We start from the raw sequence: 27,603 nt of genomic DNA, 5'->3' as shown, positions 1-27,603 counted from the left end.
CTTGGGGTGGGGACTGTGTTTATTTTGTCTCTTCAATAATGCAAAGCATATTATTAGCATTTCAATAATAATACATTCTGGATAATAATTCAGATGTAATAAAGAAATAGTTGCAGTTACTTGATGAAATAATGTTGTTGTGGTATTTCATTTTCTGAACTGGTAAAACCTACTCTGTGATAATTGCACTGAATTCCATTTTATTACGTGAGTTAAGACAGAAGACAACCCTGTTTATAGAAATGATGTTACATAGTGCCACTTACTAGGAGACTGAGGGCTCTCAACTCCTATTGAAGTAATAGCGAGGCTGCTCAGCAGTTTGCAGGATGCTTTCAACACCATGCAGGACCGGGCCCTTGGTGCCATTATTAAAAGCCATTTATCTTTTTTTTTTTTGGCTCTGTTAAGGAAATTGTCAGACAAGTAACTCAAGGGAATCTCATTGCTTTATCAATGATTACGGTTTAGTAACCCACTCTTTCTAGAAACAAAAGGATGGGTAGTATACTCCTGAGGCACAAATAAAGCCCAAGGAAGAAGAACAACTCCTAATTAATTTACAGTATTAAAAAACAAACAAACCCCGGATACACTGATTGTGACAAATCACAGTGATTTAGAAATGTAAGTGATATCCAGTATTATGATCCCACTTTGACGGATAAAAGATGCCTGATGGGGCATTAAAACAGCCAAATATATGTTTAACTCATTAAACTGGTTGAGTGTTAGATCACAAGGCATTATTTTCTTCATGTTACTCTTCTGAGAGGAGTACAATGTTCTGTTTCTGTAAGCACTACAGTATTAACATACTAACTGCCACATGCAACAGGAAACCATGATTTAAAAGAAGCCTTTTTTAATAAGTGAGATTTATGTTTACATCTATGAATATTCAAAAAAATCCTTGTATCAAAAACTCCAATTTAGAGCTAAATCACAAAGCTGCTAAGTCATACTAATTTATAAGACTGATTGGTCAGTGTCACCTTTCATAATAATAGCTGTGAACCACCAGCCCCACCAAGCTTGACAGATGATCACTAAGGTGACTTGAGTTTCTAGCTAATCTCCAAATCCTACAGCTCCAAATATCATCAGCCCATTGCCTGATGTGCCAGGATGACCTGACCACCACAGAAATGATGAGGAAGGAAGAACACCAGAGAGAATGTAGGAATACTTATAAAAGGGGTATATTGGTATTCCATTTATCATTAGCAGCACCCAAAGTCTTTAGTACCATTTCCCCATAAATTCTCTTACCTCTCAGGCAAGTCGAAAATTTCCTAGGCCCCAGCCTGTGCCAACTCTCCCCAGTTTCAATGCCTTTTTCCCCAAGATGATTCCCTCTCCCCACGACACTCCTCAAATATCCCAGTCTTCTTGGGTGTTGCCCCTCCTTCTCTCTCTTCTGAAATGAGCTGGGTCAGGCTTTAAATAGATGTCAGACCCTTCCTACTCCCAGCAGCCTCTGAGGGCTTGTCTACACTTACATTTTATAGTGCTCTAACTTGCTGGCTCAGGGGTGTGAAAAAATCACGCCCCTGAGCGCAGCAAGTCTGAGCTGCGCTCCCAGTACTCTGAGCTAATCCCCTCATGGAGGTGGATTACCTGGAGTGCTGGGAGAGTTCTCCCAGTGCTCACACACGATCACACGTGCACTTCAAAGCACGTTCCTGCTGCAGCGCTTTGAAGTTTCCAGTGTAGCCAAGCCCTAAGAGGAATGGTTAATTGGAATCAGCTGCTTGGGATTTTTTCTCCCCCCACGTGACAGCTTACACTTTTAATGATATTGTGACAGTGTTTTATGAATTTCCTCTTTACCATCACAATCAAATGTCTACACAATTTTACTTTAAATCATAATGATTAAATACTGAACAAACCTAAATTAAATATTGTTCATTGTACCAACTAAAGCAGAAATACATGCCAACTTGTATTTCTAGAGCAATATTAATTTCAGTACATGTCCACTCATCTATTACTTTCAGGTTAGTCTTGCATTGTTGAGCATAGGAAGCCTGGGTCAGTCAAAGTTTTCAATCACAGACAAGACCCCTTCCCAGTTATAGATACACCTATTGAGTAAGTTTCCTGAAAGTCCTGCTTTTACTTGGTAGTTCAATAGCAGTGGTAATGGATCCATTTGTTTTGGGAATATAGTGTAATCAACACTCAGGGCTTCCCCCAATAGGCAATACTCATTTAAATGTCCACTTTAAAATAACCCCAAGGCTTCTAGTATTGATTCTGGTCATTCTTTATTCAAAGGTATCCTCTGCTAAGCTGCTGATTTTGCTCTCAGTTGTTTCATTTTATTTATATAAAATAGATCACAAGAATCTTTTGTCATGGAAATTGTTAGTCAACATAAACACTGGGGTTGCTGTCAGTTCCCCTTTTATATTCGATAAAGTTTGTGTAAATTTCATTATAAATATTTCCATTAATTGTGAGACTATATTCAGTGCATCTTTCAAAGATTTTTTTGATCATATGTGCAGTAATAGTCATCGAGTAGCGACTAGTCACACGTACAAAGGCAGAGGAACCTAAAAAATCAAAGTGAAAATCCGGACAGTGTAGCAGCTGTGGGAGGCCTTCTTTTAACAATGTACTGAGAGAGACATGTCTTCATTCAGTTACCAATCCACAGAGAGAATGCGTCTGTATATGGTGAGGAGCCTTATGGAATGGTGCAATCCCATTCTTGGTTTAAAGTTTTACAACACTAACAGTGCCCCATAGGTAATTTAATGCAGAAACAAAAAACACCCTCCTGTTTTTACATTTGTATTGTAGTTTGTTGCAGAATTTTTTTCTCCTGTTTTTCTGTCATTTTGAGTTCAGCCACACATCATGTATTAGAGCTGCTGCACACAGCCAGCGAGTCATTTCTTAATGAGGAACTGTGGCTCATGCAGCTAACATGGGAGGAGGGTTGCCAAGAGGGCAGAGTACGTGAAAACTGAAATGGGTCCGAGGGACGAAGGGCTGCTTATACCGTACCAGTACAGTCCCTTAATGGAAACCAGCAAGAATTGGGGGAGGGATTGCACTTCTGCCTTCACATGAGCTGTATCCACCTATTTTATAAATACTAGTGGTGCATTTATTACAACCTGGAAGACTCTTCCCCAGTCTTTCAGTCTGTAAAATCAGCCACCATTAATATCCATTCCCACCTGCAGTTGACAATGGACTTTAGTGACAGGGTCCAATATTCCACCCAAGTCTATCATTTTAATCTGACAGGATGTCTTTGGAATGGTCATCTCTGAAGCAATAACAGTGATGTGCTGCCAGTATTTTAACATTAGGGACCCACAAAAATGATCTGCCCCCCTTCCCCCCCCAAATTCTCATAAGTATGACAAAGGAAGGAGGCAACACTGCAGTGGCAAAGAAGGTGCATTTTTCATTTTGTAACTTATTCCTGAAAAATATCTGAGTGTATTGAGGTCATAGCAGTGTAATTTGCTTGTGTAATTTGATGTGGGTAGTGGGAGTAAAAACTGTGTAGTGACATTGGGTCGGGAAGGGAGACATCCTCAGAATTTGTCTTTTTTTTTTAAAGTTCCTGCCATTTGGTGCAACCTGGTTCATGCAAAAGGCAAAATAGTTGCTTTTCAGAAATACTTTTATGAGCTCTAGTATTGTCAACTCTGTTAGGAATGATTTAGCAGTGCAGGGGGGAAGACAGAGAGAGCTTAATCAGAAGTAAGAAAATGTCAACCTTCCCTTCAGTTTGGTGGCAGAGTTTTAACAAGAGTCCCCTGGAAGCTCGCAAGAGCTCCCTTCTACAAAAGAATATTCTGATTAGGTGAACACAGTTCTTCTGTCAGCAAGAAATAAATCTCCATCGAGAATCTACTCCAGTGTATGGACTAAATTAGAGACTGCTGTAGTCTGATCCAGCCAGGAAAGAAATATCCCATGTTTTACAATTTTTAAACCATGGCATGGTCATGTGGCAAAGTTCTCTGAAAGTTCAGGCACAACAGCCATATTTGGGAAAATTCTAGATTTAGATGAAGGAAGAATATTAAGAATAAGAAAGAATAAGATTTGAGGTCTGTGCAAATTGATAAATCCACCTGAGACCTGAAGATGCTGAAGTGGGGAACTGAATGTGCTGCATGATTTAATGTATTGCAGGTATGACAAACCTTTAATATTAATTTTTTTGGTTTCTGTCCATCAGACTATCATTTCTGATAGTAATTATATCAGAGTTCCAATTTCTTAAATTCTTCCATCTATGAAAGCTCAATTTTTTATCAAAGTACAATAGTACCGATGGCACAACTTTATTTTTATCCCCAAAGTGTGAAATTCATTTCCCTTTCCTAAAATCTGAATTATCAGGCTTTATGCAGGTGGCGTACACAATGGTTGGACGTGGAAGAATCAACCCACTTCCCAGGGGTCGGGTCATGGGACACACTGTCTTCTAGGACTACTGCTTCACATAGTTCCCATGCCATTTATGGGGGAGTTAAGAACATAACTTTGCAACTACACCACTTTCTGCAATCACCTGTGCAGGACTGACACAGACCCCTTAGCCACAGTATTCAGGGAGCACATATGTACCTGCTCAGCCTTACCTCAAGGCATAAGATGACATGGAGAACCTTGTGTGGGTCTATCAATGGGGGCAGCCAAGAGTCTGAGAGGGCTGCCCCTGTGGCAGCTGTGGCGCCTAGCAGTAAGAGTCCAAGATGCCTAGAAACACAAATCCAAAACGGTGCCCTCTCCCTGCTGGCACTCCCTAGCGGTAAGAGTACCATAGGGCTGTCCTTTCTCTGGGCAACAGTGCCTAGCGGCAAGAGTATCATAGGGCCACCCTCTCTCTGGGCAGCAATACTAGTGGCAAGTGCAGGGAGGATAGGGGAACCTGGGCCCACCCTACTCCACTGGATTCTGAAACCAAATTATCCTGATGCAGGATTCAGGTCTTCATGTCCCCAAAATGCATCACCTGGGTCGCTTCCTACCCTTAGGCCCACCTTGGGCATCTCCTCTGTTGGCAGTGATTTGGCATCCCCTTCAGTCCCTGCAGTCAATTGGTTCCCCGCGGAGTAGTCAGAATACTTTGCCTTGGCAGTCTGGAGTGTCTTGGCAGCTCCTCTGCAGGAGGCATGTCCAGTCTCCTCCTCAGCCAGCCCAGACTGAACTGAGCTGCTTCCTTTTATATGCTCCCTCCACCAGGATCATATCCAGCAAGAGAAAGGGGGCGTGGCCTCTTGGGACCACAACAGTTTGTTAACCCCTGTGTTGCCAATGTGGGATTGATACACCCAGTTACAGGGTCTTCTGCACCTGGATGAATTTTTTCCAGCTTGAATTTAGCTTTTCCATAAAGGAAAGGAATTCACACTACTCACATGTAAGTGCTAAATACAGTGTAGCATAATGTCTTTTAGTACCAACATTTTACATTAGTATGATTATCAGTGAATTAATCTTGTTGTCCTATGAGACCAGAAATATAGTTAAATGTACTAGATAATTCCGATCTATAGATTTTTTATTATTCCTTATATAGTGCCAAAATGTACTCGGCCCATTACAGACAAATCAGAAGTCAAGGCCCAGCTCTGCAGAAGTTACAATCTGGATATGCACTGTAAATTCTAGATGGAAAAGTCTAAATAAATTTAAATCTCTGCTCTCCAAAAACATTTGATGTTGTGTTACAGATCCCTTTAATCCCATTCTGAATATTAGATCTCATGTAACATGCCAAAATTTCCTTAATGTACCAAATGTAATGTGAAAAAAACCAAAGATGATTTGGGCCAAAACTAGCAACTTCCATCTTTGGGGAAGAAAAACCATGCACAGGCTATTAGTGAAGTACCCAGTATGCATACACAGCCTAGCACTATTAATTAGATCTTTTATCTTCATCAAATAACTCCTTCAGAAAGAATGTTCTGTACAGTGATTATTTTGTAATAAAGATTAAACTTTAGTTGGTTTATAGACACTTAATATTGTCTTCCTAATTATATTTGATTCACAGTTCTTGTTACATCCCTGTAGTGAGGTACTGTGGATGTGCGCTTTGTGTCTGTTAATTTCTTTTATATGTCCAAGTATTTGTACCACACCCATTACTGCTGTATCTGAATGCCTCTTGGAGACAGTACTGTGTGTTCACCATTCTGACCCCACTTGGAATGGGAACAAAACAAAGCAGTTCTACCTTGTAGAAAAAACAACAACAAATCATAAGCCATAAAAACAATTCTAAGCTCTATGGAATTATATGAAATTTCAGTCTTGAAAGTTGAAGTCTTCTTCCAGTGCTGTGAAGTGACAAATTTTATCAGAGATTTAGCTCTCATGTACATTCCTTTTTAACGGGGATTAGTGAACATGCTTAGCTTAGGTAAATAATTAATAGTACAAAAATACTTACAAATATTTTGGCATAGATGAAATTTTAGCATTTGATTTTGATATATTTATTGTTTAGTATGCTGCCTGTTATTTGAATTTTTGTATTACTTGGATTTAAAAATAAGTCATACCTTGATTTATATCATCCTGTTTTGAGAGGTCCCTTCTGTTCATAATGTAGCTTCAGGTAAGCATTAAATACACCATCCAAATTTCTCAGAGAAAGTACACATTTTATATGATTTCCTCTGGGAATTTTAAATGTACTCTTATTAATTTTATTCAGTTTATGATCTGGCAATTATATACAAGCACTTAATAACATAGAAGTTCATGAAATCCTAGGGTATAAAAACTAAATGTCAGTGGATTGATGAGAGTGTGATTTAATACTAAAAATACATTTATATAAACCAGGTATTTATTTATATTAAAATGGGAACGGAGAATGTAACACAGAGTGCCTGATCTGCATAAAGTAAACATAAATAAAATGGCAAGAAATTAATTTTGCAAATTGCTTGAATAAATAATTACTAGTTGCATGTAATGCTTAGGGGTGCATTTTCACTGTAAAGATTCAGTCACACTGCTCCCATTAACATTAATGAGAGTTGTGCTGTGAAATCCCGGCACTCTACACTGAAAACATACCCCTTGGAACTCTACAAATTAAAGGGAAAAGGAAGCCAATTAATGGATACTGTTTTAAGTCCATTCAGGTGAATAAGGTATTTGCCCCTACATTTTCAGTGCACTGCAGAGGGATTTGGTTGGGCATTAATTGTGGCTAAAGCCCTAGGTGCCACTTTGAAAATATTGGTAGCTAATCTTACATTGGTGAACAACTGTTCTGTTCAGATGGTCTCTGTTTCATAACTCATAATGCAGTTTGAATATGGCAAGCTGCAAACAGAAGCTTAAAGGGCCAACTTAAAAATGGCACTTCAGTCTGACATTTTTTACCTGACATGGTTACATATAACAATTACAATAAATTTACTATAAATTAATGAAATTAAGAGAAAAATATTCAGGGCCTGATCCTATGGAAGGCAGAGTGAGTGAATCACAGGAGTACTCAATTCTCAAGCACATTGGGGATCACTGAGGAAAATGAACCCAGAATGGTGAAAGCTCTTGAGGCAGAAGGAGGGAGTCAGAACACCCTCTTTCTTCTTCAGAAGAGGAGGAGCAGGAAGAAGACAACAGCTCCATTTTTGTATTGGGAGATGAAAGAGAGGTAATTCATTCTGAAGCAAGGTCAAATGAGCAAGAGAGAAGGAATATAAGGGGATGTTGGAGTAGAAAGAGATGATGCTTCTGGCTTCCTTCTCAAAGGCATATCTCTGCTCTACTGTTACAAGCTTTTCTCTTTAGTGCTTCTTATGTTTTCTTCTCCTGCTCTCCGCTTGGGGTCTTCTATTCTGCTCTTTAAGGACGAAGTCAACCCCTGTATCCTATTTTGAGTGCTTAAGTGGTGCATAGGTCTTGCACTGACCCGCTGCACAAGGGTGTATTATACCTAATACTTGGAACAGCCTTAAAAGAAAGATTATCTCTTGCACTATATTAACTATGGAAAACAACAATTAGGTATGCTATGGTAATAGGGAATAAGGTACCAATATAATGTCACTGTTAAAAAAAGACATTGAGTGAAGAAGATATTCAGTGAACTTCTCTCCTTGAAGAAAACTCAGAAAAGTAAGATACACATGTTAATACTTCCCTTATTTCCTTGTGTAGGATCGTCGCTTTAATGATGAGATTGACAAACTGACTGGTTACAAGACAAAGTCATTGTTGTGCATGCCCATAAGAAACAACGACGGAGAGATTATTGGTGTTGCCCAAGCAATAAATAAAACTCCTGGAGGTGCTCCTTTTACCGATGACGATGAAAAAGTAAGCTTATTTATTTTGTGTGCTTCATTCCCCTGGTAGCTCGAGAGAATCTTCCCACTATTAAGGATCAATTCTCCTATTTTGTGAGAGGAACCCACACCTTATTAATAATGAATGAACTTTTTCTCTGTGGTAATAAGATCACATCGAGATAACTTGCTACCTACCTCTGTTTCTCATCTATTTATTATAAGTTTTGGATGTATTCATATTGTAAGATCAGTTTGTATTTTGCTTCAACGATCTAGACAGGCTTTCTAATTGAGAATCTGTTTTCTCAACTCTTCCATAAATGTCTAGGTAGAACTAATAACAAAGTGTTTCTCTCCCAATCTTGTGATGAAGTAAATATAATTGTAGCCCCACAGAGGCAAGGAGCTCAATGCTAACTGTTTCTTATTTCATGAGGTCAAGTCCTAGTGTTCCACTATTATCAGTTAGCGTTTTTCAAGAAAACCAGAGTTCATGTATATGATCTTTCATTTACTTCATAAAGACTTGATGTAGGAACGAAAAATCAAATGCTATTTTTTTTTTTATGTCTGGCATCATCACCACAGTTGATGGTACATTGTCTCATTATGTTAACCTGTGATTCCAGAAAATATGATTACCCATAATTACTGATACAAAATTAACAAAAATATTTCAGGGCTTTAGATGCCAAGAACTTAGCAGAAATATGAATGGCTTTTGAATAACACATATTTGCTTAGACTATTTAAATTTAATCAGAATAATTGCTTTAAACAGCCATATTAAGTTGGAGGGCATTTATTATTAATGATCTATTTATCTTACAGTAAATTTTGTCTTTTTGACATGATTCTAGGGCTATGTTTATGCTAGACACTGTTTGGGCTAAGATTTCCCAGTACTGCTATCATTGGTTCAATGCTACTGATGGGAGCACTAGTAATTTAGGATTCTAAATGGTATATTCTGGGTGGTGGACAGGATTCTAGGTGGCTAGTGTTTTAAGAATCCTGTAACCCCACTCAGCAAGTCTTCATGACATTGCTCAAAATGCCAGTGGCCACCAGGATTTTGTCCGCACTAGTGATAGCAGTGGTGGGAAATTTCAGGAACAATTTCCTAGTGTAGACAAGGCCTTAGAGAGGGAATGTAAAGGTTAACAAAAAGGTTCCTGCTTGTTAGGCAAGATGTGTAGTTTAGTAGTATTACAGAGAGCAGATTTAAATATACAATATTTTAATGCTAGAGGAAGAAAAAGTCATTTTTTGTGGTTTCTATAATATAGCTGCAGACCAAACACACTCCATTGTACATCTAGCGATACATATTGATAATTCCTTCATGAAACTGTCTCCATAGATTTCAATTTTTGGAGTTGCGTGGACTCAAGATTGTTTAAAATGTAGTAGTCTAGAAGGTGCCTTATGTTTTGATATGTGGACCAAGAGGCACCCACTGACAACTTTTCACCCTCATTAGTTTCTGTTTTTCCGTGTCGATGGTTCACCATCCCTCAGTGTTCTCAGTGGGACTGAGGTCATAAAATGCCTACACAGCCTGTGCAGGAGACACTTTAGGCTGCTTTTAGCAAAGATGACCACTGCCTCCGATTTTTCCCAAATGGAATGAAGCCAAGCTTACCTTAGGGGAAGGTGACACCCACTTGTGCTGTCTGGAGGCCGAGGGGAACACTGTGAGGATCAGGTGAATTTGCAGGGACAGAGGGCAAGAAGGAGAAACTGTGTGCCTGTGCAGGGGAATGTGGAGCATAGGAGGGAGTTCAGGGGCTGGAGAGAGAACTGGGGGTGGGGGTGGGTAAAAGACTGTGAGTGGAAAGGGTGAGAAAATATGGGGGGTGCATGCAAATGAGAAATCTGTGTGAGAGCCTGGCCGAAGATGTGAATGGTTCAGAAGAGTGGGTGGGATGTAGAGGATTAGAAGGCAGGCAAGTTAGTAGAAAGGGATGAAGTGGGATAAAATAGCAGCTAACCCAATAATGGGGTGGTGTGTGTGTATTTCATCAGGATCAAGCCAGCCCCCCCGCGCCATCCACTGGCTGTGGTACAGAACATGCCCTGAAGAGCTTATTATCTAGAAATGTTGAGTATTCTATGGTTGTGCCATTGGTAGCATAATATATGTGTTGACATTACTGTGCAATGACAATAAGAGGAAGTATTGTATTTACCGCAGGATAAATAATAATGTCTTTTGTAAAGAAAAATTCCTGCTTCCTTGACTTATCTCCTAAATAGGTGGTGATGGTTTCTAGAATGAAGAATGATATGACATGAGTGAAATGAATTAGGAAACTGAAACTAATATAAGTTTTGTACTGTGTGAAATGCTGCATAAATCAAAAATGATTTCCAGTAATTGTGTGTAAGTACAGTACTGTATGTTTCCCTTTTAAAGTCAGTGTTGTTTGTTCATTATTTATAATAAATATAAAATATATGTCTAGAGTACAGTGCACAGCAATAAAATTGTTGATGCAAAAAGGAGTCATCCTAAGTACTGCTGTGTGACTAATGAGGATAATAATATAATATGAATAATGTCTGTCGCATCAGTGTCTTTGATTTGGTGTGTATGGGGTGTAATTAGAAACTTATTGCCTTTCTGAAGTATCTTTATGTGACGGAATCTTATGGCAATCCAGGAGGGAAAATGTAAACTAATAACTGGCTAGATATTAAAGGTGAGAGAGGGAGGAATAGCTGTTATTTTTGCAACTGATAATAGCTGTCAGATGCCTGCTATCAGAAACATGGATGAACAGCAATTTCTCTGTATTTCTGAGAGATTATTGGCCATAGTACCTCCTTGCCACCAGATGGATACAGTCCAGCAGATATGTTGAATGACATCAGTTTTGTGAACCAGGAGCTTGTTTGTTATCAGTCTCATTTGTTTTCCTCTACAGCAGATGTAAGTGTACCCATTTTGTTTACTTTGTTTTAAATTTCTTTCAATTTTATTTTTAATCTTGTGCCTATTTTGAGCTGACTGGCAACTCTTGGATTAAACTTCTGGCTTTGGTTTTCATTCAGATTCCATTGTTTTGACCAGTTTGAAAAACTGGAATTTGGACACCAATGTTCTAATTTAAGACAAGATACAGTAAGTGAGTACAACAACCAACAGAAGGAGTGAAGGATAGAGGAGGTTAATCATAAAATATTTCCATTGTTATACAGCTAACAATATGCACAATTTGAAGGTTCCAAATATTTTAGAGATATGTGTCTTTAATTTTTTTAATATATAAATATCATTTGCCACTGGCTGCACCTCACCTTAACCACCACTAGTTATGTTAGTAATTTTATATACAGGAAACCACATAAAACATTCACTGCGATGGATGTATATACTTGAGATGTACTGCCGGTTAGTTGCTTTCCTTGCAGTGCAGGGGAGTGATAGGAAAGAGAGCAACATTCCTGTCTTCATCAGAAGCACCAGATATGGCAAGAAGGAGAAAACATTCCAGCTCTGCACTGAAGATAATTTTTCCTCATGTGGCAATCTTACAAACTAATTTTTTCCCCCCTAGGGGTACATTACAAAAAAACACAATGTGTCTGAACAAATGATACTACAATGCTCTAGTTCTTTAGACAAAGATTTTCAGAAGTGACTTGTGACTTTGGGGGTTCAATTTTTGGGTGCTCAACTTGGGATACACTCTGAAAATTGGGCACCTTTAAAGTAGGTACTCAGCCCTTTTTCAAAATCAGGCTCACTTAAAGTTTCACAAATTTAGCAACCATCGTTAGAGGCAAAATTGCTATTCATTCTTGAAAATCTTGGCCATATTGCATAAACTCAATAAACATACCTTATAAATCTTGCCGTATATGTTACAGTGCTTAGCCGCAACTGAATTAAAGAAGCAACAGCTGCTTGAAAAAATCAACTGCAAGGATTTTGTTTTGTTTTTTAAAAGTCTCTAATCAGTCTCCCTTTTGTTCACAACCATTTTTGTGGGAGCAGATTGTTCCTGCATAAAGGGAGTTGCCCTTTTAACATCTGGCCTATAATTTTTGATGTTACGTTTAATCAATAGTACATACAATTATCCATAGGTACAACTGGCAAACTATCAACTTCATGAATGTGAATTGTGTATTGGATATAGATGGTTGTAAATATTTAATACCAATTTCTTGGATTCTACCATTGTATTTGTGTTCAGTTTTTTGGCTATTAGATGTCATGTAAAATCAGTGTAAGTTGTTTATTTCTTATTTGCTAGCTTTTTACTAGTCATTTAAAAAAGCATTAGAATTCTAAGACAGTATGTCAGATCTCTTCAGGAATACATTAAAGGGGCTCCCTCACACATAGACGCAAAGGAAAAATAAATGAAAACATAATTGGGAATGTCCCTAAATAATGTCCTATAATAGAGCTTAGATTTCATGAGGTCTAGCAGCCTCTCTGCTGGAGCTCTTATGCTGTTCTGTTCAAATCTTCTGTGCTCTTCAGTTTCCTCAGGCAGTGGTAACCTCAAATACACACATTTACGAAGCAACACAGAGTACATGAGATTTCGAAAGAACATTCTGCATGGTTTAGCATACAAGCTTTGTTATGGTATCAACAAAGGTAGGGGGACTTGTTAAAGTTGAGGAAGAGAACGGGGAAGTATTTTCCTGAACTTTAAATGTTTCTAAACATTTAGGTGATTCACAAGAAAAAAGGAAGGTGTGCAGGCTAGTTCTTGCTTAAGAATTGGTTTGCCCATTCCTAGTTTTAACATATTGGATTCCAGTATGCAAATGAACTAAATTCAGCTATATGATGTCATTGTTCCTGAAAATGAGATTTATCATAATATTCTTAAAATGAAACTGTAAAGAAACAACCCCACATAACAAAGTATGTTTTTCCCTTTCATGTTTTTTTTTCTCCCAGAATTAAATACCGCATTTAAGAAAGTCTTTTTCAAAACCTGATGACTAAATTGTGTGATGAAATGACATTTGTGGCCATTAGTGTCTTGATTCGATAGAAAACAATTATATTTTTTAATTAGAATTAACTAGATGCTAGTATTGTTTTTTGTATTTTTCTTAGTTCTTTTCAGAAAGTTGTTAGCAGCAGATAAAATATAACAAAATTTGTGGAGTTATTAAAGCCCCTAAGGTGCAACCAGGTTTATAATTTGCAATATGTAAACTAGTGGAATGTTATAACATCTCTCTGAAAATGTAAAATTCTGTTTTCATAGCAAATGTTCAATTTCCTATTTCTGTGAAATCTATGGCAGCTGTGAGAATACTATAGCATTAATAGTGTGTCAGAGTGAATTTTCCATACATAATGAATGTTCTCCAGTGAACAATAAATACATTTCTTTCCTTTGTTGAGGTAAGGTCCCAGATCCTTTACAATGGGTACTTCAGCCTGCTTTGGGCTTATGGGCAGAACCAGACCTGTCAGTCACTGGCAACAGGAGAATATCCCACCTCCTGAAATTTCCTCTGGTGTTTTTGGCCTCTTCAGTGACCAGTGCTCAGCCAGAGCTCCTGGCTGCAGAGCAATTCTAATTTTAATATTGATAAAAAGTAGATTAATTTGTGTGCGAGAGCATGTTTATTACATTTGTAAGGCTGGAGGGGAGGCCAGTACCTTTTTATAGTGTGTTTTGTTGTGTTTTGTAACTTTTTAGGAAAAGAGGCTGACATTTACTACTTTTACTTACTTTCATAGTGGTTTATAGTTGATATTAAATTAGAATTGTAAAATTTATTTTCCAAATATGGAACAATGGATTGCCTGAGAAGGCATGGCAAGAAACAAAGCATCTAAAAAGATCTCTTTACCCTGTTTGTATTTCTGGTATTGTCCTGGTATAAACTTTGCACATTCTAGACATTAGTAATCATAAGTATCTGGTGAGAGACTCATCCTAGCAAAAGTTTTAAAGTCTATGATTTAGAATACTGAATCCTCCTTTATGTTCATTTCTAGTTTTCTAAATAGTCTTCAGATGTTACGTCAAAATAAATCAATTATTGCATCAAGGAAATGTAGAGGATAGTAGCAATCGCACATTCATTTAAACTAGGGGCCCAGTTCTCTCCAGCCTTGACATCCTCCTAGACTTACAGGAGTGAAGCGGGTGCAGGAGAATTGTGGGCCATTTCCAGTTTGGTCTAAATACTGTTTTACTTACTGAAAGTTACTTAGTTACTAAGTTACTGAAACAGCACGATTTGGCTGTTTGTACGGTGTTCACATATTAAGCACTGCATATTGTTACCTATCAACTCTGTGTTCTTGGGGAACTAGGGCGCAGTACTAGTACTAGTACTCACGAAAGACCTCCTCTCCCCTCCCCCCAGCCTCTGCTTGAACCAAAGCCGATCAGAAGACTTACAAAAAGCAATGAAAAGGCAGTAGAAGACACACCTACGAAAGTGCTTCCAAATGGTAACAAAGTCATATGCTCCCCACTAGCTAGAAACAAAGGTCACTTCATCCCTCCACAGTTTGGCTTGGCTACACTTGCAAGTTACAGCACAATAAAGGAGCCCTGGGCGCCCTAGCTCACTCCCCGTCCACACTGGCAAGGCACGTAGAGCGCTCTGTCTCTGCAGCTACAGCGCTGCTGGTACTGCACCTCAGCGTGTGGAATAACGTTCGATGTGCCCCTGCTGGAGCGCCATGGCGCCAGTGTGTACGCCCTGGTCTGCTATTGCTCTGTGATCGGCCTCCAGAAGTATCCCACAATGCCTGTTCTAGCCACTCTGGTCATCACTTTGAACTCTACTGCCCTGCCCTCAGGTGACCAACTGTCAGACCCGCCCTTTAAATTCTCTGGGAATTTTGAAAATCCCCATCCTGTTTTGCTCAGCCAGGCGTGGAGTGCTCTCAGCGAATCTTTCCAGGTGACCATGCCTCCACATGCCAAGCGATCCCCAGTATAGAGCAATGGCGAGGTGCTGGACCTCATCAGTGTTTGGGGGGAGGAAACTGTCCAGTCCCAGTTGCGCTCCAGCTGCAGGAATTAGGATATCTTTGGGCACATATCAAGGGACATGCTGGAAAGGGGCCATGACTGGGACACACTGCAGTGCAGGGTTAAAGTGAAGGAGCTGTGGAATGCCTATGGCAAAGCCCGAGAGGCAAGCAGCTGCTCCGGTGCTACCCCTGCGACCTGCCGTTTTTACAAAGAGCTGGACATGATACTTGTGGGCGACCCCACCTCCATGCCGAGGATACAATGTCATGCACAAAGCCAGCCACAATGTCATGCACGTTACCCAGAGTCACGGTTCTTCTGAGCAGGATGCGATTAATGGCCCTCCAAACTTGCATCAACGCTATTCCAATGGTCGACTTCCCCACTCCAAACTGGTTAGCGCCCGATTGGTAGCTGTCTGGAGTTGCCAGCTTCCAGATTGCAATAGCCACCCACTTCTCCACAGTCAGGGCAGCTCTCAATCTCATGTCCTTGCTCAGCAGGGTGGGGGTGAGCGCCTCACACAGTCCCATGAAAGTGGCTTTTCTCATCCGAAAGTTCTGCAGCCAAAAGTTCTACAGCCACTGCTCGTCATCCCAGACTTGCATGACGATGTGATCCCACCACTAAGTGCTTGTTTCCTGAGCGCAAAAGCGGCGTTCCACGGTGGTGAACTGTCACTTTGGATCTTAAGGAATAACTCGACTGCTAAACGTGATGTGCTGGCGAGACTCATCAGTATATTCCTCAGCAGTTTGGGCTCCATTCCCGAGACCGAAAGGGAAGACATAGCGCTCAGTACAAAAACTGTTGAAAGATGGCGCCAAATGTGGACGGAAGCAAAGGGAATGCTGGGATGCGAACTGATGCATCGCGGGGCATTGGGATAGGGTGCCCCGCACTCCCCACCCCTTTCCCACAAGCCACAGCACCAGAATGGGAAGAGGTGCTCTGTGGGATAGCTGTCCACAATGCACCGCTCCCAGTGCTGCTGCAAGTGCCGCAAATGTGGCCCCACCAGTGTACTTGCAGCTGTCAGTGTGGACAGACTGCAGCGCTTTCCCTACTGCGCTGTACGAAGGCGGGTTTAACACACAGTGCTCTACATCTGCAAGTATAGCCATGCCCTGAGATAATATTTTGTCAGGTATTTTGAACCTGAAGTCACTTCTTGACTTGAAAAGAGTGTTCAGCTTTGGAGCTAAGAGCCATGGAGTATGACTCTTTCATAAGCTTCTCTGACTGGCTGCTGCTGAAACATTTGAATCTGCTTAGCTTCCCACATACTTTACACTCACTATTCCCTTTGTTTTCACCCATCTCACTGGTATTCTGCTCTGCTGTACTGAAACCAGGTATAGGAGAGGGACTACAGATTTTATACCAGAGACCATTTGTAATGTCTATGATATTAAATCATATTGGATAGGCCTACTGGCAAGATCTTTCTGCTAAAATAATTGGTAGTACAAGAGTTAGCCATATTGATATTTAAATCACATCACTATGCTTCAGAGTCAGCACTACACTGAGATGACGGGGGAATTGTCAAAGTCCAGGGCAGTTGCACTTGTATTTCCCCTCAGTACTCCATCAGGGCATCTACTCTCAGGCTTCTGGCTCTTCTGACCATTGCCTCTCTTGAATGGAGACCCAGCTCGCTCTCCTTTGTGACTGGACTGACTAGTTCCCTGCCTTCACTGTGTTATTCCCAGCAAAGACAGACTGTCTAGGTAGGCTTGCTAGCTTTCTCTTCTGAGAAATAGTGTAATTGCCCCAGTTATAAGTAAGGCTAAGATTTTGTCACACATATTTTTAGTAAAAGTTACAGACAGGTCATGGGCAATAAAGAAAAATTCATGGAAGCCTGTGACTTTTACTAAAAATATGCATGACAAAATGGGGAACTGCAAGGTCCCCACACCACCCTGGGGGTTGGTTCGGTGCTGTGAGGTCCCCCCACTACCCGTGGCTCCCAGCTCCAGGGCACCCGTGCCGCCTGCGGCGGTTCCCAGCTCTAGGGCACCCACGCCACCTGTTAGCTTCTGGGACCCCCACTGCCCAGAAGCTCTGGGCTTCCCCCACCACCCACCCAGTTATCTGACTAGAGACTCAGGAAGACACCATTACACTGGTTTACATTAAGAGGGCTTTCTTCACAACCCCATAAGAACTAGAGAGGTTAAGCTTTCATTTATAAATATAGTAAAATCTGCAGAAACGGTGGGGCCACAAGCCAGCTGCAAACTGAAAGCCACAGATTATACACCATTGCTTGAGATTATATGGGCACTATTTACTGTCATGTTTGGCAGTTTGTGGGAATAGGCCTAGCTGTTGTAAATACATTACAAATGATTGTGGTAGCCCTAACATGGGAAATCAATACCCTTTCTTGAGAAGTGTTGTACAGAATGTAATAGCATTAAGTAATTATGTCCATTAGGATATTTAGGAACATTAACAGAGAAGCAGCTCTGCTTCCTTGTTTATTGCTTGGCAATTCAGTATCGTTCATTTTATCAAAATTACCCTATGGATTCTCTTAATGTTCTTGTTTTAGTAAAATTCCAAAAGAGTTGTGAGAAGGATCAATTCACAGAGACAAAAAAAAAAAAAAAGTTAAGAATTTAATCAAGTTTTCAGCTGCATTTAGGGCTAAATCATACTAGTAAGGGGATCTGTGGGTGTTTCTTCATATTGTCTGCAGATTTTGAAGCATTCAGATGGTAACAGAAATCATTCTACATTCCCCTGTGCCTGCTGTGCAGATCAGAGTGTTGCAGATCTAGCTATGGGAAGAGTTTCCAGAGCTGTAAAGCTCAAGCACATGGTCAGTCTTATAGTATTATTGGTTCAGGAGGCCTTGTTCTTGCAGACAAACATGGAATGGGTTCCTTAGTTATTTTTCTGCTTGTATTTATTCAGCATATTTTCCAAACTGGAACTAAAGTTACCTCAAGCATAGTCTTCCAGCTCAAACAGAAAAGTAAGGCAATAATAATTAATGCAAAAGGTTGTTCTACAATCTCTTAGTGAATTGAGGAAAATATTACAAAGGTCAGAAAACTCCTTTGCTTGACTTCTATGTAGCCATATTTACTATCCATAGGGATACAGAGGAGTAGTCTAGAGCAGTGGTTCCAAAATTTGTTCCGTGCTTGTGCAGGTTTGGCCGATCGCGGCTCCCAGTGGCCGTGGTTCGCTGCTCCAAGCCAATGGGAGCTGCTGGAAGTGGCACGGGCCAAGGGACATACTGGCCGCTGCTTGCAGCGGCTCCCATTGGCCTGGAGCAGCGAACTGCGGCCACTGGGAGCCACGATCGGCCAAACGGCGGACGCGGCAGGTAAACAAATTGGCGCGGCCTGCCAGGGGCTTTCCCTGCACAAGCGGCGGAACAAGTTTGGGAACCACTGGTCTCGAGGTCTCAGAAAAAGGACTATAAGCCCCAAGTTCTGATCCAAGTTGTGACACCAGTGTGGCCTTGAATAAGTCATTTAGCCATTCTGTTTTAGTTTTCCTGTCTATAAAATGAAGATAATACCTATCACTCATGAATATTGGAACAGTTTACCAAGTTGGTGTTTCTATATTCTTTTGAAGATGACAAATGCTATTAAGAAGAAGAAACAGTAGCGATTACAGCAGTTTGTGATTTGTCAGTGAAGGGGAAGGAATGTCATAAAACAGCTTTTCACCTATGCTGTGCTAAATGTCTTGAGCTTTGACTACACTATGAAATTGACTGAAATAGCTATTGCAGAATATACTGTTCTGGAATAGCATCAAATGTGAATACTCTGCTCCAGAATAAAAGTAACTTTTATTCTGGAGCACAGCATTCACATTTGAAGCTATAAAAGGCACTTTTATTCTGGAATAATTACTTTATGATCTTATTCCTCAATAGGTATTCTGATCAATTTCCCTAAAGTAGCCAAGGCGTTATACTACCAGATTTGGTACTACCTAATTGATGTGTGTGATAGGGCTCTCAGTGGCCAGGCAGCCTAGTGGCTAGATCATTGTTTGGGGGGCTGCAGAAGGATCTGACCCCTCCTTCTCCCTCAGGTCCTAGCCCAGGGTCCTGTGTTGCTCAACCCCGAAACAGGGGAGATGGATCTTTCTCCCAGTCACTGGTGGGGAGGGTGTGTGTTCAGGGCCTGTTTTCCTGGCCTGCTCTGTATGCAAGTCCTTTTAGTTTGGGGAGTGGCCACACTAGTCCAGTTGCCCCACAGTTGGGGCTTCTCTGTAGGTTCTTCTTAGCTGGGGAAGAATTACTTGCCTCCAGCAGCTGCGTTGGCAGGTCTATGCTTTCGGGTAGGCATACAGGGAGCTTCCTGCCTCTTCACCACTCAGTCCCTGACTGAACCAGGCTCCCTTCTTTTCTCCCCCTTCCAAGGCTGGCTGGGGCAGGGCTAGCTGAGCCCACAGGTGTTCTTTAACTTCTGCTGTGCCCGGCTACAATCTCTCGGCTCCTTCACAGTATGTTATATAGATCAACTGTTCTTGATATCATAGGCGCCGACTCTCTGGGTGGTCCGGGGCTGGAGCACCCATGGGAAAAATTGGGGGGTGCTCTGCACCCACCGGCAGCTCCCCACCCTGCCCCAGCTCATCTCCGTTCTGCCTCCTTCCCGAGCACGCCGCTTCCCCGCTTCTTCCCCTAGCTCCCAGCGCTTCCCGCCGCGAAACAGCTGTTTCCCCCGGCAAACACTGGGAGGGAGACGGGGGAATGCGGCGTGCTCGGGGAAGAGGCTAGGGTGGGGATTTGGGGAAGGAGCCCAATAGGGGCAGGGAGGGGGCAGAGTTGGGGCGGGGACTTTGGGGAAGGGGTTGCAATGGGGACGGGGATGGAGGCAGGGTGGGGGTCGAGCATCCACCAGCGCCAGGAAAAGCTGGTGCCTCTGCTTGATGTATAAATATTCTGTCAGTAGCAGCATGCTAGCAGAACTTTTGCTGGTAACATTTTCTATCATAGACAAGGCCTTGGCAGAGGTGGCCAACCTGAGGCTGAGAAGAAGCCAGAATTTACCAATGTACATTGCCAAAGAGCCACAGTAATAGGTCAGCAGCCCCACATCAGTCCGTCCCTTCCCCTCCCCCTGCTCCCAGCGCCTCCCACCCACCAGCAGCCCCTCTGATCAGCACCTCCCTGCCACTCCCCAAACAATCAGCTGTTTTCTGGCATGCAGGAGGCTCTTGGGGGGGGAGGGGGAGGAGCGAGGGCACAGTGGCTCAGGGAAGGGGGCAGGAAGGGGCAGGGCCTGTGACAGAGCCGGGGTTGAGCAGTGAGCATCCCCCAGCACACTGGAAAGTTGGTGCCTGTAGCTCCAGCCCCAGAGTCGGTGCCTATATAAGGAGCCGCATATTCACTTCTAAAGAGCCACATGTGGCTCTGGAGCCGCAGGTTGGCCACTCCGGCCTAGGTCTTCCTCTTCACTGACGTAAATCTCACAAAATACATCACAGAGGTGGCACAAGGATTAGTTGTCTGTATAATAGTCTGAAGCTATTAAGTCCACAAAAGTTTTCTTATCTCATGTAATGGGTGAAATTAATTTAGCACTTCAACTAGCCTTCATTTTCACCAGTAAAAAAACAACAACCCCAAACCAAACAAATTCATTTGGCCAAGCCACTCTCGCTTTTGGAGAAAAATGTTTGCACCAACAAAATTATGTATTGAAACCAATGCCTATTATAGAAGCATATAAAGAAACTATTTTTCTGGGCGGCAGCTGAGGTAAGCCTTCTCAAATATATCAGCAGAAAAGATCTTCCCCAGGGGTCTGTTGGGATGATTTAGTCTTTTAGTGAGGTATTCAGTCTACTCAGTTACCAATAGCTGTTCTCCATAATAACTACAAGGATTGATATATTTTTAGAAGTAGCATTTTATATCTCCTGTGACTTTCTCATCTTTCGTAGGGCAGAGTGAAATGTTCATACAACAGTGTGACAGAGGAGGGAGTGGGGAGGATTGACCTGGGGATGTAGCGTAGGAGTTTTGCTGGTACTGTTTGCATTGGTGATGGGATATCAGGGTGTGACTTGACTTGAGGGATGATACCTGAGCATGTAACCTGAGCCAGGAGGCGGTTGAGGCCAGGTGACACTTTCTGCCTGGGAAATTGGACAAAGGCTGGAGAAAGAGCCAGCTGGAGTGGGTTTTTCAGTTTTGGAGCTGGCTGGGGAAATGAAGGGAGGCTAGAACTGGGTCTGGCTCCCTATCCCCCAAGATGGACCCTACCAAGAGGTCCTGTTTTCTGTACCTACAAGCTGTGTTTTTGACTGTGTTCCTGTCATCTAATAAATCTTCTGTTTTACTGGCTGGGTGAGAGTCACGGTGAATTGCAGGGGGGGGTGCAGGGCCCTGTCTCCCCCAAACTTCATGACAATGGGTGGCAGCGGTGGGATCAACTGCACCCCATGGATGGTGCTTCCTGTAGTAAGTGACTGGGGAGCAGAAGAACGAAGGGGGATTGACGAGGTACAGGTGTGCTGAAGGCTCAGAGAGGAGCGGTTTTGGGGGGCAGAGAAGCTACACTTAACCCCTGGGAGTGTGTGACCAGCGAGAAGGACTGTTGCAGGAATGGGGTCCCCCTAGGGACTGCAGCGAGCAGTTCCAGGAGTGGAGGAGTCTGCAGCTTGACCCTGGGGGAGAGTTGGTGAACTGGAGAAGGGCTGGCACACTAGGGGTTCCTCCTGGAAACCATGGGAAGTGGAGAGCACACAGGCCTGTGAGTCCACAGTAAATACAGTAACTTAGGACCAGCGGGAAGATGCATAACCATTGCCTTAAGAGGGACCTGGTCGAGCTGTGCAAGCAGAGGGGGCTGCACATTGGGAAGCTCACCAAAGAACCAGCTGGAGGAGGAAGATCACTCAGAGGAGCCAATCCTTGTCTCTGAGGGAAGCAGCCCTGCAGATGCAGAGCAGGCAACAGGGTTTGTCCTGGCTGGGAGGGGTCAGACTGCAGCCAAGGGCATCCCGAGGCCCCTCCTACCTATGCCTAGGGGAGGGGCTGGAAGGAGCCCAACGAACACCGAGGGCACCCTGACCCCTGCGGCCAGCAGGGGATCCTCCTGGCAGAGCTCCCCATCCCTGGAGCTGAGGCAGCTGGAATGGGAGAGGGAGTTAAAACTGAAAAAGCTAGAAGATCAAGAGAAGGAGCAGGAAGATCGTGAAAAGGAGCAGGAGAATCGCAATAAGCAGCGTCAGCATGAGGTGGAGTTGGCAAGGCTGAGGAACGGAGAGCCCTCTGCTGCGGTGAGTGAGGGGGAACCTAGGATTGCATCGCGCTTTGATAAGTGCATCCTCTCCCAGCATAAGGAAGGGGAGGACATAGATGAATTCCTGATTGCCTTTGAGAAGGCCTGCAAGATGCACAGGGTTGACCCTGCAGACAGGCTCACGTTTCTCACCCCCTTACTGGACCCCAAAGCCATGGGGATGTACAGCCGAATGAAAGGGGTGGAGGTAGGGGACTATGAACTGTTCAAAAAGGCCCTGCTACATGAGTTTGGGGGAGGGATAACTACTAAACCCAGAGTTGTGAGTTCAGTCCTTGAGGGGGCCATTTAGGGGATCTGGGGCAAAAATAGGTCCTGCTTTGAGCAGGGGGTTGGACTAGATGACCTCCTGAGGTCCCTTGCAACCCTGATATTCTATGATTCTATACTAGAAAAAGTTCCAGAGTCTGTGTAAAACCCCTGAGGTCACATATCTGGAACTGACCCTCCGAATGCAGAGATTCGTGTGTGACCAGTGAGAAGGACTGTTGCATGACTGTCTACAAGTGGGCAGATGGGGCCCAGACTAAGGAAGACATGGTTAAACTGATTGTACTGGAGCAACTGTATGAACATTGCTCATCTGACCCGAGGACGTGGTTGGGGGACAAAAAGCCAGAGGACCTCCGGCAAGCAGGGCAGCTGGCTGACGAGTCTGTGGACTGCCGGTCAGGGGGTGGACAGGAGGAGTCCCAAAGGAGTAGACCCACCATGATGCAGAGAGAGAATCATCCTGGGACTCCCCAAAGGGGGAATGTGGAGAACCCCTTCCCAAGGGGAATAACCAGCATCAGGACCAATAGCCTGGCTCGAGGGGACCAACGGAACGTGAATTGTTATTACTGTGGCCAGAGAGGCCGCATACAGACCCAGTGCCCCAAGCTCAAGGACAGACTGAGCAGACCGTGCCCTCACAGGGTTAACTGGGTAGGGACCCAGCCAGAGGAGGGGCAAGCTTCCCAGGCAGGGGGCGCTAGCAGCTTACCAACTGCTCAGGAGGGAGGAGTTTTCCAGACCAGCTCCTTTGTGGGGCTGGATGCTCCAGACTCAAGGTTCTCAGTTTACAGGGTGGGTGTGGGGCTGTCCCTATGGAGCAAGTGCCTTGTTCCTCTAGAGGTGGATGGGAGAAAGGTCAATGGATATTGAGACACGGGCGCTGAGGTGATGCTGGCTCGGCCCAAGGTAGTGGCTCCAGATCGGGTGGTACCCAACACCTACATGACCCAATGGGTGTGGGCGGGACCCCATTCAAGGTGCCCGTGGTGAGAAATGGGGGGCCAAGGAGGGCCCCAAGGACGTGGGGGTGCACCATCATTTGCCCACTGAGGTATTGATGGGGAGTGACCTAGCGGATTGGCCAGGCAACCCCCAGAACGCCCTAGTTGTGACCCATAGCCAGAGACGGCAAGGGGCACTATGCCCTGATCTTGGGAGGGTACCTCACCGGAGGTGCAGGACCCTACCCTGGTGGGGAGGGAGTGCCCAGGGACAAGGCTCAGATGGGCAGTGGTTTCAGACCCAGCCTGCGAGAGGGAGCAGGCCCCTCTCGCTTCCTCAGCTGCTGAGTTCCAGGCCAAGTTGCAGAAAGATCCCTCCTTGCAGAAGGAGGCACAGACCATGGGGAGAGGTTGCCAAGAGTGGTTCCTGTGGGAGAAGGGGTTCCTGTACAGAGAATGGGCTCCCCCGGGGAAGTGGAATCATGGGGGATCCAGAGACAGCTGGTGGTCCCCCAGAAGTATCGCCGCAAGCTCCTGTACCTGGCCCATGACATCCCTCTCTCGGGACACCAAGGAATCTGGCGTACCAGGCAGAGGCTGCTACAGAACTTTTACTGGACTGGGATCTTTACTACTGTCCAACAGTATGGCAGATCCTGTGACCCCTGTCAGAGGGTGGGGAAGGCCCAGGACAAGGGGAAAGCAGCTTTGAGATCTTTGTCCATTATAGAGGAGCCTTTCCAGAAGGTGGCTGTGGACATAGTGGGGCCTCTTAGCAAGATGACCCGATCAGGGAAGAAATATATTCTGGTGGTGGTAGATTTCGCTACCTGCTACCCTGAGGCAGTGGTCTTGTCTTCCATTGAAGCAGACACCATGGCAAATGCGCTGCTGACCATTGTCAGCCGAGTGGGGTTCCCCAAGGAAGTCTTGACAGACCAAGGATCCAACTTCATGTCAGCCCTGCTCCGGTGCTTATGGGAGGAGTGTGGGGTCTGGCACATTTGGGCCTCAACATATTATGCCCAGACCAATGGGCTGGTGGAGAGGTTCAAATGGAACTCGAAAGATGATGCTGAAAACCTTTATGAACCAGCACCCGCGGGATTGGGACAAGTACTTACTTCATCTGCTGTTTGCATATAGGGAAGTGCCCCAAAAGTCTACCGGATTTTTGCCTTTTGAACTGTTGTATGGAAGAAGGGTAAGGAGGCCTCTGGACCCGATGAGAGATGAATGGGAGGGGAAGGCCACTCCTGATGGAGAATCAATGGTGGGGTACGTCGACCTTCCGAGAGAGACTTGCTCAGCTCATGGATCTGGCCAAGGAGAATCTGGCCAGAGCCCAGAGGAAACAGAACGTCTGGTATGACCACAGGGTGCGGGTCCACGCCTACGCCACTGGAGACCAGATGATGGTTCTCATCCCCGTGAGAAAAAACAAAACTACGGGCCACCTGGGAAGGCCCTTTCAAGGTTGTCAAGCAATTCAATGAGGTAAATTATGTGGTGGAACTGTCTAACCGGGCACACCACCACTGGGTGTACCATGTTAATATGATGAAGCCATATTATGATAGGGGGAATGTGGTATTAGCCGTGTGTGGACACTGGGAGGGGCAAGGAGATGACCCATTAGTAGATCTATTCCCTGAGACAGGAAGCAATTCCCCTTGGAAGCAATTCCCCTCTCTGATTGGCTAACCCCTGCCCAGCAAGTTGAGATCAGAGGGGTGCTGCATCTGTACCGACAGCTGTTTTACAACCAGCCGGGCCTCACTAATCTGACTGTCCACTGGGTGGAGACAGGATAACACCTGCCTATAAGATGCTCTCCCTTCCAACTCACAGGGAAACTGCTCAAGACCTAGAAAGAGAGGTCAGTGACATGCTGGCTTTGGTGGTGATCCAGTCATCTTCCAGCCCTTGGGCCTTGCCCGTCGTGCTGGTCCCCAAAAAGGATGGGTCGATCTGGTTCTGTGTGGACTATCGGAAGCTTAATGCCTTCACTGTGTCTAATGCCTACCCCATGCCCAGGCCTGATGAGCTCCTAGACAAGCTGGGGGGAGCTCACTACCTTACTTCTATGGATCTTACAAAGGGCTACTGGCAAGTGCCACTGGATGCAGATGCCAGGTTGAAATCTGCCTTTATCACCCCTCTGGGGCTCTGAGTTCCTGACCCTGCCTTTTGGCCTCAAGGGGGTGCCGGCTACCTTCCAGCACCTGGTGGATCAGCTACTGAGGGGGATGGAGTGTATTGATGACATCTGTGTCTTTAGTCAGACCTGGGAGGACCCATGTGTCCTAGGTCAATCAAGTGCTGGACAGATTCCAGGAGGCTGAGCTGACCATAAAAGCTGAGAAGTGCAAGGTGGGAATGGCTGAAGTATCTTACCTGGGCCACCGGGTGGGGAGTAGCTGCCTAAAGCCAGAACCAGCCAAGGCGGAGGCGATCAGAGACTGGCCCGCTCCCCAGACCAAAAAGCAGGTCCAGGCCTGTATTGGGATGGCACGGTACTATCGAAGATTTGTGCTACACTTTAGTGCCATAGCCGCCCCCATCACTGAACTGTGCAAGAAGGGGAAGCCAGACAAGGTGGTCTGGACCGAGCAGTGCCAGAGGGCTCTCTGTGCGCTGAAGGAGGCTCTGGTCAGTGGCCCAGTTCTGGTAAACCCAAACTTTGACAAGCTCTTTATGGTGTTCACGGATGCCTGACACGGGGCTGGGTGCGGTGCTAATGCAGGTTGATGAAAAGGGGGAGAGACACCCCATCATGTACTTGAGCAAGAAGTTGTTACCCTGGGAGCAGAAGTACACGGCCATAGAGAAGGAATGCCTGGCGATGGTGTTGGCCTTAAGAAATTAGAGCCATACCTCTTTGGGCGACACTTCACTGTGTACACCGACCACTCCCCCCTGACCTGGCAACACCAGATGAAAGGAAGCAATGCCAAACTCCTGAGGTGGAACCTGCTCCTGCAGGATTATGATATGGATGTGGTCCATGTGAAGGGGAGTGCCAACATGTTAGCTGATGCATTGTCCCGGAGAGGGGGGCCTGAACTTCCCTAGGTTACTGGTCACAGTGACCTCGCTCAGTTCAGTCTTGAAGGGGGGAAGAGATGTGACAGAGTAAGGAATGGGGAGGATTGACCTGGGGATGTTGTCTGGGAGTTCTGCTGGTACTGTCTGAATTGGTGATGGGATATCAGTGTGTGACTTCGCTTGAGGGATGATACCTGAGCATGTAACCTGAGCCAGGAGAGAGTTGGGGCCAGGTGACACCTTCTGCCTGGGATACTGGACAAAGGCTGGAGGAGGAGCTGAGGGGTGTGGCTGGAGGAGACAGCTGGAGGGGGTTTTTCAGTTTTGCAGCTAGCTGGGGAAATGGAGGGAGGCTAGAACTGGATTTGGCTCCCTACCCCCCAAGATGGACCTGACTGAGGGGTCCTGTTGTCTGTACCTACAAGCTGTGTTTTTGACTGTGTTCCTGTCGTCTAATAAACCTTCTGTTTTACTGGCTGGCTGAGAGTCACAGTGAATCGCAGGAGGTGGGGGATGCAGGACCTGCTCTCCCCCAAACTTTGTGAACAACAGTTCTTGCCATCAAGAGTATTTTGAACTGGAATAGTGATGCTGGGGCTGTCTGTTGCTGAAGATTACATAATGGGGTATGGAAAACTACTTAGCAAATCACTGTTCTAACCAATCAGGTCAACCTCTGACCTTCATGCTTCATTTGAAAACTGTAATTAAATGTATATTGCTTGGCTATGACACAGACTCACTGCGTGCACTCGGGCAA

General features: G+C 44.3%; 1 protein-coding gene across 1 annotated transcript in view; it reads left to right on the top strand.

Moving 5' to 3' along the window:
* PDE11A (phosphodiesterase 11A) overlaps window positions 1-27,603 on the top strand; it is a 211,783-nt gene that overhangs the window by 22,036 nt on the left and 162,144 nt on the right. Inside the window, exon 2 of the mRNA XM_073305996.1 lies at window positions 8,173-8,331. Within this exon, the coding sequence (XP_073162097.1) occupies window positions 8,173-8,331 (159 nt within the window). The remainder of the gene's footprint in view (window positions 1-8,172; window positions 8,332-27,603) is intronic.

The sequence above is a fragment of the Lepidochelys kempii genome, chromosome 11 (assembly GCF_965140265.1).
Source record: "Lepidochelys kempii isolate rLepKem1 chromosome 11, rLepKem1.hap2, whole genome shotgun sequence".
Lineage (NCBI taxonomy): Eukaryota > Metazoa > Chordata > Testudines > Cheloniidae > Lepidochelys > Lepidochelys kempii.
This window is presented reverse-complemented; position numbering and strand designations above follow the sequence as displayed.